This window comes from Tenrec ecaudatus, chromosome 10 (assembly GCF_050624435.1).
Source record: "Tenrec ecaudatus isolate mTenEca1 chromosome 10, mTenEca1.hap1, whole genome shotgun sequence".
In the NCBI taxonomy this organism is placed as follows: Eukaryota; Metazoa; Chordata; class Mammalia; order Afrosoricida; family Tenrecidae; genus Tenrec; species Tenrec ecaudatus.
The window spans coordinates 111,591,941-111,611,347 of NC_134539.1; the positions used below are offsets into that span (position 1 = coordinate 111,591,941).

Sequence of the window (19,407 nt, forward strand, 5' to 3'; positions counted from 1 at the left end):
CCCAGAAGAGCTAATCTAGGTTAAAGAAATATATCAAATGCAGTGTCTGCATCTTGACTAGATCCTGGTTTCAAAATATAGCTATAAAAAGACATTTTGGGAACCAAACCCACTGCTGTCAAACTGATTCTGATACACAGCAACCTGGCCTAGTAGGACACTCAGAACCTCCCCATGGGGCTTCTAAGGCTGTAAAACTGGACGGCACAGTGACTCTGCATTCGGGCCTCCAGTGTTCCTGTTAGCAGCCAAGCACTACACCACTGTGTCACTGGGACGCCTTCTTTGGGGACAGTGAGAGTATTTTAAATATAATTCAGGTGTCAGGTAATATTAAAGATCTCTACTCATTTTCTTGGGTGAGAAAATGCCATTTGATTAAACACAAGGCTATCCTTTGGGAGCTCCATGCTGAAATATTTAGAAGGTAAAATGACAACATCTGCAATGTAGTTTGAATTAGTGTAGGAAAAAAAAAGTGTGTATAAATATATGCCTGTAATTTAAATATATGTAAAGCAAATACAGCAAAATTTTAACAAGTGCTCAATGTAGCTATAGGGATACGGATGTCTCAAATTGTACCGGTTGTCGTGCTAGAACTTGTCTGTACGTTATAATTTTTCAGAATAAAATAGTAAACACTTATTATGTGCTCACAGGCTTTAAGCATGAAGAATAAAGTGGAGAAATACTGGCACAAAGTATGGCTCAGACTGTCATAATTAACCCTTGGCTTTAGAGAGGGCTGCAAAACATTCATGGACATGGAATGAAGAGACAATGGAATTTCTCCATGAGCTTTTCTGAAGCCCCCTCATATTTCTTGTCATCTTTACTGCCTAGCCACAATGCCTATACAAACAAAAGGAAATGAATCACTTCACAGTAAATCAGTGGTAAAAGGGGAAGGATCAGGACATGTCCTCCACTGGTAAACGACAGGCCTACCGAGGGAACAACACCAGGAAGAAAGCACTCCTCAGAGGTACCAACCAGACCTAGAGAGCAGCATCTGCCCAGAGACAAAGCTCTGAAGGAGGGAAAGGGGCAGGAAAGAAGGATGAAGGGAAACAGGGCACACAGGGAAAGGTGGGGAGGGGGAGTGCTTTCGTTATCCGGGTGTAACCAAAGCCACTAAACAACATGTGGCCGAGTTGTTGAATGGACAACTAATTTGCTCTGTAAACGTTTACCCAGACAACAGTCACCAGAAATGGAAAATACACACTTACACACCCCACCCAGCCCTCACCCACCCAACCGTCCATCTTTCTGTCATACTACAAATAAGACTAGTATCTGATTAAGGACGTCCTGCTGGGGTAGTGGTTCTGCATTGGGCTGCTAACCCCCAGGTTCATAACCAGCAGCTGCTCCACAGGAGAAAGACAGGGCTTTCTACTCCTGTAAAGATTTACAGTTTCAGAAACACACAGAGGCAGTTCTGCCCTGCCCTGCCCTGCCCTGCCCTATAGGGGTCACTAGGAGCCAACACTGACCTGTTAGCAGTGAAGGTTGTTTGAATGTTTGCACATCGGATTTGTTAGCCTTTAATAAGCAAGCCCACTGCAATCCAGGCAGTGCTGACGCAAAGCGGCCCGAGAAGACAGAGAACTGCTTGCTAAGCTGTCCGTCTTTATAGGAGTCCAACCTTCTCCCACCGAGCAGCTGGTGGGTCTAACGACGGACCCTGTGGTTTGCAGCCCCAACACGCAGCCCACTATACCACAGGGGCCCCATAGGGTTTTAAGAGCAAAACTTCAGTACATTTTAAATCATCGTATTCATTAATTCTCCACGCATACACAGAAACCCACTCTGATCCATGAATGTACCAGATGTAGGTACTAAGGCATGAAGGGTCCCTCTTGACTTGAAAGGGTGTATTCTAGAATTATTGCATAAACCACATGCCCACACAAAGGTACTCTTGTCCACAAGTGAAATTCCATCGTTCGTTTTTCAATAATTACCTGCTTCATAAACTGGATTAGAGATCTTCGATTCTGTTCCCAAAGTTTGGGCAGTTCTTTCTCAAATGGGTATTTCACACAACCTAGTTCAATCGTCACTTCAAAGCAATTTGTGTGCAAGTAGTTCCAGTCCTGCATACCACCTAAAGGTTAAAAAATTAAAATCACTCACACTGAAGAAGTCCCAAGAGGTTAGTAGCCTTCCTAATGAAAGGAAAAACCCCCCTTTCAGCAACATTTACTTGAACAACAAGACTGTGTTTCCACGAGGGCTCTTCCGTCAGCACAGTGAGGCTCCTCATTACACACTTTTCACTCAACGTGCACACAAGTGTTCAAACGGCTGAAAAGTTATCTTGAATGCTTTTTAACAAAATTCTTTTGTAATGTTTTACATACTTTTAAAAGATTGAGTCTATGTAAAAATTAAAGGACCAGTGATAGGCTGCACCTGGAGGTGGGGGTGAGGTTGGGGGTGGGGGTGGGCCCATCGAACTCCATGGCCTTGATAGAAAATAACCTTTACCTGGGACATTGTACCATTTTGCTCCGTTTGTAATCCCATGGGGAAAATATTCACTAGGGTATATGTTCTTGCAAGGTTTACCTTGGAACATCTGAAAATTTTCCTGAAAAAGAAAAACAAGATTTTGCCATGAATTGACCTCTAGCAAGACGGCCATTCGTTGAGCTGGTGTTTCTTCTTTTGCTCAAAAGAACACTTGAACACGTGAATCCAGGAGGACCTATGGGATATGCTGCTTGGTGAAAACAGAAGACAGAATACTACTTTTGGTGGAAGAAGGAAATCCATGGGAATTTATATTTCTTTTTGTTTGCATCTGCATCAAAAACACTGGAAAGATACAGGAACAAATAATACAAGTGGCTACATCTCAGCCGTGTGTGTATGTATGGAGTGGCCATGGGGTAGCTGGAGCAAGGAGAAGCAGTGTGAGCTTCTAAAACACAACTTTCTGCGCCTTAACTTTTGATTATGTTAATTTATTATCTCTGAAAAAATACAAATTAGACGGGAGTTAAAAAAAATTGAAGACTTCACATTACTTTCAACAGAAAACCCAGATTAAGTTCTGCTCCTACCTACACCCTACAAGACTCTGCTCATATTCGGACTTTGATTTCATGCTCTCAGGATGCTGAAAGCCAACAAAGGTCAGATACAATGTAAAGCAAGCAGCTTTCGGTGGCTTCTCGAGGGAGTGAGATGAGGCACCTGGACTGTGCCCGAGTGCCATACAACAATGGGCTTGTCCTGTGACAGTAGGTTCCTGTTGTGATAAGCCAACAGATGTACGAGGGAGAGGGATGTTCAAGAGAGAGAGAGGGAGTCAAGTGAGAGCCCGGGGCTGCCCTAGAGCAATCGTAGGAAGCTTCACTGAGAAGAGAGGACTTGACCTGAGATTCTGGCAGAATATTTAAAGGTGTTTTTTTTTTAACAAAAGAATAAGTTTCATAAAATCTTATTTTTACACAAAACTTTACCTTGGAATACGAGAGTGCTATTTGCTGAAACACAGCATCATCTGGCGACTTGCTGTACGTGGCAAGTCCTTGCTCGTCATCGTCGAATGGGTAATTCACCACCAAAGAACCTACAAAGGAAAAGAGGGAGATGTTCTGTCATGCTACCTGCTTCAAGGTAGCTCATTTACAGATCATGTACTTTCCGAAATTCTGCCAGAGAAGGAAACCAATAAATACCAGTTAATTTCCTCAATAGAAAATCAAAGTGAGATGAGCCAGTCAGGGTGCAGTGTAGCAACGATAAGACATACAATTTTCCTCTAGGTCCTAAATGCCCCCGCCCCTCGTCACCCCCGACTATCATGATCCCTATTCTACCTTGACCAGAGGATGGACACTGGTATAGACAGGAACTGGAAACCCAGGGAAACCAGGGCGGATGATCCCTTCAGGATCAGTGGTAAGTGCTGAAACAGGGGAGGGTGGAGGGAGGGTGGGGTAGAAAAGGGGAAGTGATTACAATTATCTACATATAACCTCCTCTCTGGGGGACGGACAACAGAAAAGTGGGTGAAAGGAGATGTCAAACAGGGAAAGATATGACAAGATAATAGTTTATAAATTATCAAGGGTTAATGAGGGAGAGGGGAGCGAGGAGGGAGGGAGAAAAATGAGGAGCTGATGCCAGAGGCTTAAGGGGAGAGCAAATGTTTTGAGAATAAGGGCAATGAATATACAAATATGCTTTACACAATTGATGTATATATGGATTATGATAAGAGTTGTATGAGCCCCTAATAAAATGATTTTAAAAAAAGAAAATCAAAGTGAATAAATAGGAACATAAATAGCCATGCCTGACTCCAAAGAGTACCTTAACTGGAAAGGTCTTACGCTTTCACCTGAATTTATAGGTAGATTCACATGCCAACACTGGAAGCATACGTATACAGATTTAATGCAAATAATTTGCTTTTATAATAATTAGGATCAGAAAAAAATGAGTAAAATTTGACACTGAGTAAAACTCATGTATGTTTAAGACCATGAAATTTTGAATAAGAGACGCTTTAAGTCAACTAATCTAGCCTCCCTTTCAGAGATGAGTCTGAAACACACAGAGCGCACCTGAGCTCCTCCTCAGAGAAAGGGCTGAGCCCATCAAAGACACTGCCGAAAGAGTGAAAGGAGAACCCACAGATGGGGAATAAAATGGTTATAATACATCTGGCAAAGGCCCAATAGCTAAGCTAGATAGACAACTCCAGCACCGCAATAACAAACGGACAAACACCCCCCCACACAAAAGGGGGTGGGCAGAGGATGTGAACATCTAGGTGGCTAACAAATATCTGAAAGACGCTCCCGTTCATGGGTCATTAGAAAGTTGTCAATCAAAACTGCACTGAGACAGTGTCTCACCCTGGCAATACTGGCACCGGTCAAACTAACAGCAACAAGTGTTAGCAAGGTGGTCGGAGACGGGAAGACTTAAATGCACTGCTAGTGGGTCTACACAAAGATACAACCACCATGGGAAATGATACGGCATTTTCTTCAAAGGGAGAAACAGAAATACCATACGAACCAGCAGTCTCTGGATAGCCATTTGCAGAAAATGAAACAGGGCCCAAATCTCATACTGCACACAAAAACAAACCCAAGTGGATCAAAGACCAAGATGCAACACCTAGAATGATAAAGATCGCCCATGGAAAAATAGGGCCAAACTTAGGGCCCTGACAGATGGCATAAACTGGAAACACAAACAGCAGCAGACAGACGGACGACTGGAGCCTAAATATTAGCTACTGGTGTACATCAAGAGAGTAAAACAAATAGCAGACTGGGAATCTTTTTTTGTAATGGTGTATTGGACAATGCATTAAATTTTATAGAAAACATCAATACCTCAACAAGGAAAAGACAAATAATCCTATTAAAAAATGGGCCAAGGACATGATCAGACACTTCACCAGAGAAGACAATCAGGCGGCCAACACACCCATATGAAGAAATGCTTGTGATCATTAGCCATGCAAGAGATGCAACGAGGCACACACTACCTTACTCCAGCATTGATAGCGAAGTTAAAAAGAAAATCCCTAACACCAAATGCTGGTGAGGGCGTGGAGAGATTGGAAGGGTCATACGCCACTGGTGGGATTATAAACTGGATCACCACTGTGGAAAGCGGTGTGGACTTTCTAAAAACGTTGGGAATAGAAGTACTGTATAACCAGCAATCCCTCTACTTGGCATATATCCTAGAGAAGAGCGAGCCACAGTGTGAATATGGATAAGCAGGCCCATGTTCATGGCATCACAATTCACAGTAAGAAAAATCTGGGAAGAACCTAAATTCCCATCGGTGGAACAGATAGATAAACTTTGGCACATACACACAATTGAATACTGTGCAATATTAAAGAATAACAATGAACTGTGAAACACCCTACAATATGGATGAACCTGGAAGACATATGCTGAGTAAAATTAGTCGAGCACAAAAGGACTAGTGTCAGAAAAAGAACTGGTTTTCACAGGAAGAGGAGGGCTCTTTGAGAGTTCCCAGGGATGGAAAGGGGGCCAGGGAGGGGCAGTCATGGGTAGAGGGAGGCAAGTGTCAACTTGTCGGCACACAGTAAGCGGGAGTTAGGAAAAGGGGGGGCAGGATGCAACACTGGGAGGTTCACCAGAGTTCAAGGCAACGGAGGCAAATCCTGTCGTGCACGCCATCCTGCCATAGTGGTGTCCACAAGGAGACACTGGGAGAGGCGTGCCCTTGGGCAGAGTGAGTGGGCAGGGGCAGGAGAGTGGGAGTCCACCCACTATCGGGACACATAACAGAGGTTTGACGGAGGGCATTTACAAACACGCATCGACTTTTACGACAACTGTACCCCAGAACCCCTGACTGTGTAGAACAAAAGCTGTGAAAACTTCTTAGACATACCCTTGTGAGAGTGAGTCCCTGGGTCTGGTGGGGATTCAAAACCACAGTCTAGGGGAGCACTAAGGTAAAATGGATTAACATAGATCATAAAGACAATGCTTTACATCTTGTGAGCAGCCATCTCAGGTGCAACTACAGATTTCTTCCCATTCAGAGGAAAGCAGAGTGACAAAAAAATCAAGAGAGACATGGAAACCATGATTACAGTGGACGAATGGCCATGCAAACATCAGTCTCCACAGCCCAGAAGAACTGGGTGACGCATGCCTACTGCTAAACCGCACAGAAAAGGCGCATCAGAAGGTCTTGGACAGAAGGGAGAAAGATGTGGAACAGAACTCACAATCTTAAAGACAGGAGACCAGGTTTCCTGGTTGGGTAGAGACTGGCCCTCAGGAACCCTTTAGGTCAGGAATGGAACTTCCCTCCGTGTAAGAATAATCAAGCATCTGAGATCAAAAGGGCAGCGTTTCCCAGGACAAAGTCCACAAGGCTAGGAGAGGAGGGGGGCTGGGAGCAGGAGTGAAAGCGGGTAGGAGGAAACATGACGGTACAGTGAAGAGACTGCAATGGAGGAGCTGAATCAGAAAGGGTAGAAACCACGATATGCTCGTGAGCCATCAACTAATTCACAAAGAGCTAAAAAACAAACAAACAACAAAGGACTAGGCTACTCTACCCGTCATCAAATCTCAATGGTGATACTTCTTGTTGACACCCCAAAGACGTATTGTTCCAACAAATGTCAACAAACTGGCCTTGATGTGAGTGCACTTCTTAAAACACAGCGTCACTGAGAGACAATTCACACACTGCGCAATTCCAGCCCATTCAAGTGGCTTTGCCTCGATTCACAGGATATTGTGTAACCACTGATTCTCATTATTCCATAAAGAAACTGGGCCCATTAACAGTTTCTCCTCATTCCCTTCCACCAAGGAGCCATTGATCTTTCTTTTGCAGGTGTGCCTCTTCTGAACATTTAATTTATATTTCATAGATGTTTTGCTGTGGTCTCTTGTGAGTGACTGGCTTCTTTCATTTGGCATGTTTTTGTGGTTCACCCACAATGAAGCATGTATCAGCACCTCATTCCTTTTTACAGCTGATAGTATTCTGTTGCATGGACATACCACATTTTATTTATCCATTCATCAGTTAGTACATACTTCTATTGTCTATATATATATGTATATATATTGCTATTATAAAACTACTATGAACATCAATGCACAAGCTTTTATGTGGAGATATTTTCATTTCTTTTGGGCAAACAGTTGGACATTATGGTTTTGAATTCTGGCCTCTCATTCAATTCAATCGATCCTTTCCTGCTGGGTTCTATGAAGGTGTACAGGCTCACACAATCCATGAGAACGAGGTCACTGTGCTCAAGGTGAGAATACAGTCAAGGGAAGAACACTTGTCAAAGACAAATACAAAACATTTGAAGAACTACCAGAGAGGAAAAGAGATAAAGAAGGTGGGGGAAAACAAGGAGCTGACCTAAAACATAATCAGAAAAGACCTGTATTAAGTCTGTCATAAATGGATAAAACAGGATATTTGTTTTAAGAAAGCCTAAGATAAACTAAATATCTAAAATTCAACTGGGGTTTTCAAATGCTCTAAAAAAACACACATTGGTGGAAAAAGAAGTGGTCAAACTCGTCTTAAAAGGTGTGGGCAGCCACTTAAGGCGTAACTATTGTCTCTCCCCCATCAGAGGGAACAAGAGTGAGGAAAGGAAAAGGCACATGGAAACAATCAGTCTAACGGACTAATCAGTGGACCACATGAAAAGCAGGCTCTCCAGCCCTGAAACCAGAAGCACTAGATGGTGCCGGGCTACCCCACCCGCTCTGAAAAGGATCCCGTTAGAAGGGCCTGGGAGAGAAATACGGAACTAAACTCAAAATCATCAAGGAAAACAAGTTTGCTGGTTGGAGAGAGACAGGTGGGACTCCCCAAATGACAGCTCTTCATCACATTCATGTCTGGAACTGAACCCACTCCCACGGCAGGATAACCAACCACTGAAAAGCAGAATGGCGGCACCTACCCAAGGACAAAGTTCCGAGAGTCAGGAGAGGGGAAGGAATGGAAACCGGGAAAGAGTAGAATGAGGATGGTGCACTGAGGGGCCGTAATGGTTGGGTTGAAACAAAACCAACCAACCAAACAAACCCAAACTCACTGCCATCGAGTGGATTTGACTCAGTGACCCTTCAAGGCAGGGTGGAACTGGTCCTGTAGATTTCTGACACTGTAACTTTGTGAGAGTAGAAGCCTCACCTTTCTCCCTCCGAGTGGCTGGTCGTTTTGACCACTGACGTTGGAGTTAGAAACCCAGTGTGTTACCATTGTGCCACTTGGGCTCCTTAGAGTTGAAACAAAGAATGCAGGGTTTGTTGTTGGCTGTAAGACTGATGATCTGGCCTGTAAACTTTCACCTAATTCACAATAGTTGTTTAAGTGCTGCCATACCTCCATGAAGATTTGCTGATAGGACAAATGGATACGCCTTCGTCCAGCTCATTACCGCAATCGTTTCCGGCTGGGGAGGGTCTGTTATCTGAACAAACTGGTCTGGGAAATTTCGGTTGAGGTCAAAGTTGTTGCTGTTGTTTCTGCCAATCACGCTCATTGAATCTCCTACATGGTGACAGGATTCAAACTTGAGCCATGTTTCATTTATATTTGATCCAGTATCTATTACTTCATCTAACCTAACTCAAAGTATAAATATATCAGGATTCATGATGATCAATTATTCAAAACCCATTGCCACCAAACTCATGCCTACTCACGGTGGCCCTTTGGACAGGGTAGCACTCTACCTGTGAGTTTCCAAGGCCATCTTTCTTGTGCAGAGCGGGCTGGCTGTCTTGAACTTATAACCTAGGGGCTCACAGCTCGATATGTAACCGCTGCACCCACCAGGGTTCCCATGATCAATCACACAACTTAAACCACCTATCTTCTTAACACTGCACATTTGAAAAAATGGATCCCTTCCTTCTAGATAGTTTGAGACAGAGGAGTGAAGCTTTTATATTTTAGTTTCTGCCCTCTGGCTATGCTTTAAAGGAAAATGAAAATAAAAGTTATATTACTGCCGAAGCCCATATACAATGAATGACACGATCACAATGACTGATTTTCAGTACTGGTATTCAGGTCACTAAGGACTTTGTAAAGAACCAGATGACATGAAGGGGAGAAAATTGTGGCGGGCTCACTTTAAAGTGACCACAAAAAAAGAAAGTGAGCCAAGACTGTAGTTGGGAGTTGAAGCTGATGCAAGAGAAATGGTTCAACTTGAGTGTAACTGTGCGGATGCCATTTCCGGAGGGGCTGGGAGCCCTGTGAGGCCCACAGGTGGTAATTAGTTCTCCCTTCCAGGAAGTTCTGCTAAAGACCATGGGAGGGGTCCGTAGGAAAATAATTACAAAAATATAGATTAGAGTTAAGCTGAGCCAATTTGTTGAAAAGAGCTTCCTGGTACAAAGGACCAGTTGATTCTCTCAAGCCAGTGCAGGTGATAAAATTCGTCTAGTTGAAAACTGTGGTGCCTGTTGGGTTGGTCTCGGTGGGGAACCATGCATTCTCATTCTGCGAGTGCTCGGCATACGGTGGTCTGGGTAGGCATGCTGCTCTTCCTGTACACAGGAGGGGACTTCTGGAAGTTTGTGGAAATAAAAGATAATGGCGTTTTCCACAAACTTTTCGAGTGCTTTCATCCTATCTTGCCACAGGAAGATAGGCTTGCCTTGAGGAGTCAGAACCAAAATAGCTAAAAATCCTGAGAAAGCTCGGTACCATCGAGTCCATTCTGACTCAGAGGGACCCAATAAGGCAGAGTGGAACCGCCCCGGTGTGTGTGTGAGGTGGCAATCTCCTAAGAGTAGAACGCCTGAGCCATATCCCATGCAGCGGCTGCGGGATTCAAGCTGCTGACCCTGCCTTTAGCAGAGGATCGCAATAACCCACTCAGCTATCGGGGCTCCAGGGAGGAGGCAGAGGAACAGAGAAGCAGCACTCCAACTGGGTTAACATGCATGAGGGGACCCAGAAAGTTCATAGGAAAACACCACGGTCTTTTAATTCCCTGTTTCCATAAAATGTTTTGAAGCAACTTCATACATGGAAAGTAGAACTGAGATTCCAAATAGAGTCACTGGCTTCTGAGTTTATCTGGTTTGATTTCTCATCTAGAAAGTTCCTAAAACAATAACTTGGCAAGGACTACTGCTACGATGGAGTAATTTGTAAAACTCTTACAGTGTTTCTGGCAAGAAAGAGCCATTACTAAACATTAAGTAAACATAAACTGGGTCATATAATCATTGAGTGGATTGCCCTATCTCACAGGAACACAAGAGCTACAATCAGTTATAAATTAGAAGAAAGCCCAAGGAAATAACCAGCTCAAATTCTCTTCTACTCCAAAATAATCACACCAAGTGATAATCAAACATCAAACCTTAAAAACAAAAGCTAAGTCTTTACCTTCTTGGGCCTTCTCATATCCGTCAGGATTCATGGACGGCATAAGGTGAATTCTAGTGCTCCGAACCAAATCTGTTACTTCAGGGTCCGTTCCAAAGTTCTTACAGAGGTATTCGATGAGGTTCAACAGCAGCTCTCTTCCAACCACTTCATTCCCATGCATATTCCCAATGTACTTAAACTCTGGTTCCCCTGAAAACATGTAGGAAAAAAGTACGCACAATTTTCCCTTTTCGTTATCATAGACCCTGTAATTTGTTTAGCAATGGATACAGGGTTCTGAATTAAATTTAATGAAACATATTTTGGAAAAGGACGCAGTCAAAACTTCACAAATGTCTTTAAAGCATCTTTCTTCTTGCTATGTATGGTCGAGAAGCAGGCACAAAGCACACACACACATATAAAATCATTTTTCAAAAACTGACTGCCACTGATTCTGACTGATTATGAGCCTAGAGGACAGAGTAGAATTCGCCCTTTGGGTTTCCAAGATTTTAAATCTTTATGGAAGTAGATAGCCTCATCTTTCTCTTGCACAGTGGCTGGTGAGTTCAAACCGCTAACCTCGTAGTTGGTAGCTCAAAGCATTACGCATAAATAATATGAAAATTAAAATATTAGGAAAAAATAATCTAATCTAAGCAATATATGAAATATCATGCCGAATATGGAGGGTCAGTTGGATTTTCTTCATTTCTGGCCAAAAAGGTTGGTTACATTTTCCTTTTTCCAGGGGACCTTCCTGCAAATGTGCTACACTTGAGGTGACCTTTCTGGACGAATCATAGCAACATCATACATCGCTTTGAGAGGCACTACTGAAATAATCTGCAAGACCACAATTACCTGGCTCGTGAACACCTGGATTATCGGATATCTCCATCACATAAAGTTCTCTTGACTCGACTGATTTTCCCAAGGAATAAAGCCGTGTGATGTTAGGATATTCGTTGGCAAACCTTCTCAAGAAGATTTCCATGTCAGGGAAATGGTGGTGGTGAAAGTCCTTTGGCTGAATTGGCTGGTATGCGGTTGGCGTTCCAGGAGGAGTATTATGGGTATCAACCGTGCTCACAGTGGCCACGGCCTCAGTCATGTCAGGGTTTCCTGAAGCCACCGTTGGCCGCAGGGTAAAATTCACCTCCGTAGCGGTTTCTTCTTTCACAGCGACGTTATGAAACGTCAGTGGCATATAGCTGAGGGAATATTTGAAAAGGCCAATGTCTTGGCGTTACATTGAGACCCACACTGCTTCAACAGCATAAAACTAGAGATGCTTTCTCATACGCTCGCATTTCCTAGCCTATCAAAACTCAAACTAAATATAGAGGCATATGCTAAAAGAATTTTCAGATATTGTTTCAGAAAGTCCCAGACTAAACTTTGAAGAACTGTTTCTCAGACTATATTCTCAGGTATCACCCCTTACAAAACTTTTAAGGATACATTAAAAGATGAAAGTTGTCAGTCCATTCCTGAAGTACTCAAAGGAGGAGTAAATGATACTGACATTCCAATTATTGACCCAAATTGGTAGATTCAAAATTAACTAAATGCTAATAATTACATCCTTATCAAAGTGAGCTTCCATACTGTTTGCAGGGGAGGTAGGAAATCTCACTCATTTCAGATGTTAAAAAGCTGATGGGAAGACAGCAGTTCTGCCATTTACAGAGCCTTGGATTTCTTCCACACAGACATCCTGTTTGCCTCAAAGAAATGCTTTACAGAGCTATCTTTTTAAGTTTCAAAAACTATTCTTCAAGGAGAGTCAGAAAGAGGCGGGGATATGGAATAGATGCCTAACTGATTCCATGAACAATGGCCTCCTTTGCCATAAGACCATAAGAACTGGATGGTGCCAACATTTTGATCGAAGATTCTCTAGATGAATCTTGACCAAAAGGGGGAAAGTGTAAAACAGAATTACATATTCTCAAGAGTACTAGACTTTCTGGAGTTATGGGGCTACATGGATCCCTGAAACTAATGCTGAGAAGATAATCTTTAAAACTTGAAATTAAAATATGCCCAAGTCAAAAAATTGTCTATAAACAATGCTATTTTAAGAACTATCTATCAGGTAGCAAAGTGACAACCACAACTCAAAGCATGAGAAGGAAATCTTCTGGGGCAGGGACTTCATGTTTATAAAGGAGAAACAGCTCAGAAAAGGAGGGCGAGAATCTTTGCACAACTGAAATGATCTAATCAATGTCACTGTATTGTACATGCAAAAGTAGTTGGATTGATGAATGCTTTTGTTGTGTATAGTCTTATCATGAACAACAAAATAAAATTAAAACAAAGATGTCCTCTAGCCAAGTGATAAAATAGGTTTCCTACTCAGTTGTACTGCAATCATGTGACAAGACTCTTTTGTGGTATTTTGTTATTATAACAGGGAGAGAAAGCAGGAAGTAAGATAAAAAGCCAGGAAGTAAGATAAACATTTCTGGGACTGCATGTCTACCTTAGACATCACCAAAAAAAGAGAGTTGGGATTTTAAGAGCTTAGTTTAAGTTCTTACCCAGTTAAAAATGCTGTCAAGTTATATGTCCCAGGAACAAGCAATCTATGGAAATCACCAAACCTGCCTGTTGTGATGTTATGGTTAATACCAGCCACTGAGATGGTTGCATTTTCTAAGCCAGATCCTGTTACTGAGTCTTTAACAAATCCTTTCACTCCAATGTGGACCTGAAAGAAAGTCACACAGGAAGAAATCAAGCAGACTGCGCAGAGATGGTCTATTTGGAAGGCAAGCGCCTCTCTGCGCTGATGCTAGACTTTCTAAAATATAAAAGTTACCCCTCTCATGCCTTACATTTTTCAATCCTTCCTATTTAAAATAAAATGTAAACAAAAAACATTAAGCCCTGTCCAACATAATTCAGATGGGTCTGAAATCTAGACTAGTAAGTTAGGTGCTTTCCAAATTCCCTCTCCTCAAGGCCAGACTGATGATTTTCTTAATCAAGTTATAAGTATTAATTTCTGGTCTATCCAATGGTTGTATGAGCCTATTTTGATATTAAAACCTGAATGCCCATCGCTCAAACAGTATTAAGGGTCCTCTAGCCAAGGAATGGCAAATGAGGTTGCAAGAACTGGAGAGTATAAATGTGGATACTTTTTTCAGTTTGCAGAATTGCCCAAAAGACAGGCAGAGAAGCCCTGTTACACAAGAAAGCTTGGGGGCGGGAGTGGGGGTAAAAAGAAAGCAGAGGGTAATACGTAGGAGAGGTAGAGATGAAATTTGTTGTGATAAAATCACAATTTGTTGTGATAAAATCATCTCTAGAGACAATCTACAAGCTTAAATATTAAAAACAGATGAATAAAATAAGGAGTATCTAGACTCATTCGTATGCAAATGAATGTGTCCCCTTCCCCCCATATCCCGACCTTCCCGTCAGCTACTTTTACCTTTTCAATCAATGTGATCAAAGACTCACGATTGTTCTCCCACTCTTGTCGAAGCTGCGAAGCAGGTGGGTACTTGCAACAGGACAGTTCTAACGTGATCTCAAAGCAGTTGGCCCAAACATAATTGTAATCCTGCATACCACCTGTGACATGAAAGGAAAACTCAGTTTACTTTCAGAAGGCAAACAATTCTACTCTCCAAAAGAAACTACCCCATATAAATTTTCTTTTCATTAAATTATTTGAATTTAAAGAAAGCCCTTGAATTATAGAAGGGATTATAACGGTAGGTTAAAGGAATATACACATCCAATGGTGATAGGAATCAACAGGAGAGAGAGTATGAATGCATCAGTTAATAACAAGAGCAGTAATGTTCAAAACCAAGCAACCAAATTGATGTGAAGGGGTGGGGATGTAGTGGAGACCCAAAACCCACCTGCAAGTCAGTTGGATGGTCCCTCTCAGAAGGGCCATACAGAAGGGATGGTAAATCCAGGGTGTGATACAGCACAGATGAAACACATTAACTGTCCTCTAATTCTTTCATATTTCTTCCCCTTTATTATGGCTTTCATTTGTTTTACCTCGTTAATCATGTTAAAATTTCATATGTTCATTTGTATAATTAAGATTGTTCAATACATGAAACCCAAGATAGATAACCCTTCAGAAACAGTAACAGGAGTAATGGTTCCCTGAGGGAACGGGAAGCGAAGGGGAGCAGCTGATAGCACTGAAGATTGTATAACCCCACTTGAGGGGAGCAAACAAAAGAACTGTATGTAAGTGGATTTATTGGATGGTATAAGATGCAGCATAAATAAGTAAATGAATGAATAAATAAAAATAAGGGTTCCTGGTGGGGAGGGAGGGGATCAAAGGGAGTTGATATCAAGGATTTCATGAAGAAAGAGAATGTTTAAAAAAATGTTTTTAAACTGACTGGTAGCAACTGTACAGTACTGCTTGATGTGACTAAATTACGGAATGTTATAAGATCTTTAATAGCTCCCAATAAAATTATTTTTTTTAAAGAATACGCAGGAACTTAAAATTCGGAAGTGAATTTGTGCACAAGTATTATCCAGGCCTACTATTCTGTGAGTGGCCTGGTGCTGCTGCGGGGTAAGCAGTGCACACACCCTCGCTGTTCTGCAATTTGTTCCCATGAAGATTCCCATCTCGGAAAACCTCTATGGGGTCACAGTGAGTCTGAATCAACTCTATGAGAGTGGGTTTACTATTCTAATGATATTCTATCAATAAGGAGGCAAAGTTAAAAAAAAGAAAAGAAAAAGCTCCATCTAGGGTGTCAAGAACCAGGGGACAAGTAAGACACCACAAACCCTTTCCGAATGTATTAGTGAAAGAGAGAAGTAGTGAGGGGAATGTGCACCTGTGGTCTCCATGTTCACCACTTCCATCCCTCTATAAAGCCATACATCCGTTCCAAAGAAAGTCTATTTACCGAATCATCAATGTCCTTTGATTTTTCAAATTAATATTTTGTTAGTAGATAAAGACTTGGAAAGGGAGAGGGGAGGAGGCAAATAGTTATTAATAGTATGGAAGGTTTCCAATGCCCAATTTCTTAAGTACCACATTCTTCCATTTCCTTGAAAGAAGTCTCACAAGTCACTTTTGACTCAGTCAATGCTCACTATCCATCAAAACTCAGGTATATGTTTGTGCCAGGCAAGACATTCTCTTTCCCCAACTTTCTCCTCCAAAGAATTTCCCCTACCCCTACCCTCTGGAAGCTCAAAGTATAATTGTGGATTCTGTGGTTCATCTGACTTTACCCTCACTGCATCGCAAAGAACGGTCTGAAGAATCCTTCAGATCCGAAGGGAGAATAATTTCTTCTCAAGCTGACTTAGCACCAACACTTGAGTCATAGACTCATCTGCCGAAAAAAGAGGTCTTTCTTTCTTTCCAGGGTGAGCATTAGATGACTATAAAGGACCGTTCCAACTCTCAGATTCTATGATGTTGCATACTGATTTGTTGTTTAAGATCAGGAAAGAGCAGCTGGAGAAAGGCAATTTTGGAGGACAAAAAAAAAGGTCAATGTCAAGGTTGATAGCACAGCTTATTAGGAGCTCATCAAAGAACAGGGACTCCGAAAACAGTAAAGGAAATGGGCAATGTGGCAAAACTAACCAATCCCTAGGCAAGGAAGCAGCGGCACTGTTACTGGAGCCTGCCCTGTTCATTTCATTTTTGTTGAGATTCCATTGTGTGCTTTGAGACATAATAGTTCTTGAAATATGTCCACCTTTCTAACAATATGCTCCATTCCATAGGCATATTTACAGAACAGGTATTGTTGAGGCACAAAATCTAGATTTAGTGTAAGACCTCAACAATTAGTAAACAAGCAATTAAGCAAAGAACACTTAACAAAATTCAGGGCTCTGTGTACTTCATGCATCTCCAATCAGGCCCATTTTGAAAAAGAAGCACAGAGGAGGAAACGGAACCCAATCCCAAAGTTAGCCAGCAAGACCACACTGATGATGATGGCAACATGCAATCAGGGCTCAGGATACAGAAGATTATTATCAAATGATAGTCAATTCAAGCATAAAGAAGGCTGTTTTTGTTTATAATTCATTAGCAGAGGAGACAACTATATCCATAGTAACTAATTAAAACATGATAATAGAGATAGTTAGTTGCCTACCTATGACACTAGTTCCAATACTGGGCTTTGGTGTGGACCTGGAAAGGATTCTTGGGGCAGAGGTTTTTTAAGTGAGGTCTTAAAGGGTTGTGGGGACTCAGGAGCATCTTAGTCATAAGTACCTTAAGTAAAGATGCAGGGTAGGAGGTATGCGTACATGCCAACCAACATCCAGGAGACTACAGTGGGAGGACAGGCACACAGGGCTGCAGTCAGCCAGGCAGACAGCAACACAAGAAGTTGGGGGTGAAGGCTTCCCTGGCTCTCTAGAACATAAAGGAATGACTACATTTTTGGTTGGTTGTTCTCACACAGAGTGACCGAAATGAGTAGAAGGTACAATGGTTTGGAGAGCAAAACCCCATTAGAAGTCTTTACAATGGTCCAGGTGAACACAGGGAAGTCTAAAATGAAATAGCAGTAACTGGTGTGAGGGGGCGGGAGGGGAGACACAAAATAAACAAAGGTCAAAGGCATCTGCTAAGAGCTAGGCACTGAGAGAAAGGATCAGAGACGATCCTGACCAGTCAGTTGGGCTAAGGATGCGGACATTACCAAGAGCAGGCCACGTTTAGAAGAGCAACAGGGCAGAATTTTTCCATGAACTTCTGGAAGCCCCGAGTATGATTAATTGTACATGATACTTCTTCCCCCAATTTTTGCTATTATATCGGTCACCCCCATACAATGGTTCATTTGTGCTTAGGACAATAATTATACTCCGGCTATCTGGATTTATAAGTAAGAGACACATTTTTATCCAGAGTTTAGAGACTCTTCCAGACACAAGGGGCTTCAAAAAGTTTGTGAAAAAATTCCACTAACTTGTAACTCCATTTTTCCATAAACTCTTTGAAGCCTCCACATATGTAACTGTGTTAAGCTGAAAACAGGGCCAACGCACACTGTAATTATGCCAGAAGGCAATGGAGCAGGCTCTTTATAACACTGTAATTATCAGACTAAAGTCCTTCGCAGTCTCCTGCCTGTCCCTTAATTGCCTTACTTCAGTGGTAACTTAAAAACATTAGCTAAGAAGCAACATGACCAGTTGTATGGTGACATTTTAGGCTGTTGCCCAATCTGTTATTTAGGGCATGATTTTCTTAAGGCTGTAACTTGCCTGCACCAGCCAGTGACACATACAAACATCCCCAGGGTAGAGTGAAGACAACGGACAGAGTGTTTTTAAAGATAGAAACTAGATTTCCCAAAGAACTTCCTATTTCCAAAAGAAGAAGCTACATTTAGGGGCCTCTAATCCTCCTGATCACACGCTATAAATAGGCTTTTCTTGCTTTTTTTATACATATAACTCTGGAACACTCCAAAACTAAAGGTCAGATTCATGATTCATCGATAAACACTTCTCCCCAGTGGAGACAAGACTTGTTTTTTTATGGTAGGTGCTACAGATCTGAGTTCCAATTCTTACTAATAGTTACTCTAACCATAATACTGCTTTATATAATTAACATGAGCTTTATACTGTGGAATCCAGTGGAAATGAAGAATACTAATTAAATTATGATATAACATTACCAAATTTTCCTTCGTTAACTCCCTGTTTAAGTTCAACATAAAGCCTGTGCAATGATACTGGCAATAAACAGACTTAATAGGATGACCACTTAAAAACAATGTAAAAATCACTCCTATATTTCAGAAATAAAAGAAAATATATCTTACATACTCGAGTATAAACCAACCCATATATCCGCCGAGGCACCTAACTTTACCACAAAAACTGCATTAAAAATGTGCTGAAAAAACTCGGCTTCGACCTGAGCACACAAAAATCAAATTTCCCATCAACCTAAGGCCAATTCCTATGAAGCAGCGGTCAGACATTGGGACGGAACGAAATTACATAGAAGATAATTTGGAAAAATAAATGAGTGCAAGTATTTATGGAAACATTAAAACATAAGAATGGTAAGCGAAGACTTGCATTGCCAGATATTAAAATGTATTAGAAAAACACACTTAGTGAATCTTCACAGTTAAGATGCAAAAATAAACAGACTAACGAAACAATTTAAAAATAACACACATACAACAAAAGGGATGAAAGCATGTAGAAAATCATTAAAGAGACATTTAAAGTCAATGGGAGCCAAAGGTGAAAAGTAACCCGAGGGTCCATCCACTCAAGGATGGCTGGACAAAATCTGGCAGAAACATACGTTGGACTACAAAAAGCTATACGAAGGAATTAAGTCCAGATACCTGCTATAAGAGAAATAAGCTTGAAAAATATGATAGCTGAAATAACTCGGCCCCTTCATAGAGGGTTCCCAGGGATGGAAAGTGCATCGGAGATTATCAGGAGCGGGGCCGGGAGAAGAGGAGT

General features: G+C 41.7%; 1 protein-coding gene across 1 annotated transcript in view; it reads right to left on the minus strand.

Annotated features, from left to right (window-relative positions):
• CPD (carboxypeptidase D) overlaps positions 1-19,407 on the minus strand; it is a 75,605-nt gene that overhangs the window by 21,146 nt on the left and 35,052 nt on the right. Inside the window, exons 3-10 of the mRNA XM_075561260.1 lie at positions 14,366-14,508; positions 13,467-13,636; positions 11,782-12,131; positions 10,933-11,124; positions 8,908-9,075; positions 3,483-3,592; positions 2,503-2,605; positions 1,977-2,119 (exon numbers count right to left, since the gene is read on the minus strand). Of these exons, the coding sequence (XP_075417375.1) occupies positions 1,977-2,119; positions 2,503-2,605; positions 3,483-3,592; positions 8,908-9,075; positions 10,933-11,124; positions 11,782-12,131; positions 13,467-13,636; positions 14,366-14,508 (1,379 nt within the window). The remainder of the gene's footprint in view (positions 1-1,976; positions 2,120-2,502; positions 2,606-3,482; positions 3,593-8,907; positions 9,076-10,932; positions 11,125-11,781; positions 12,132-13,466; positions 13,637-14,365; positions 14,509-19,407) is intronic.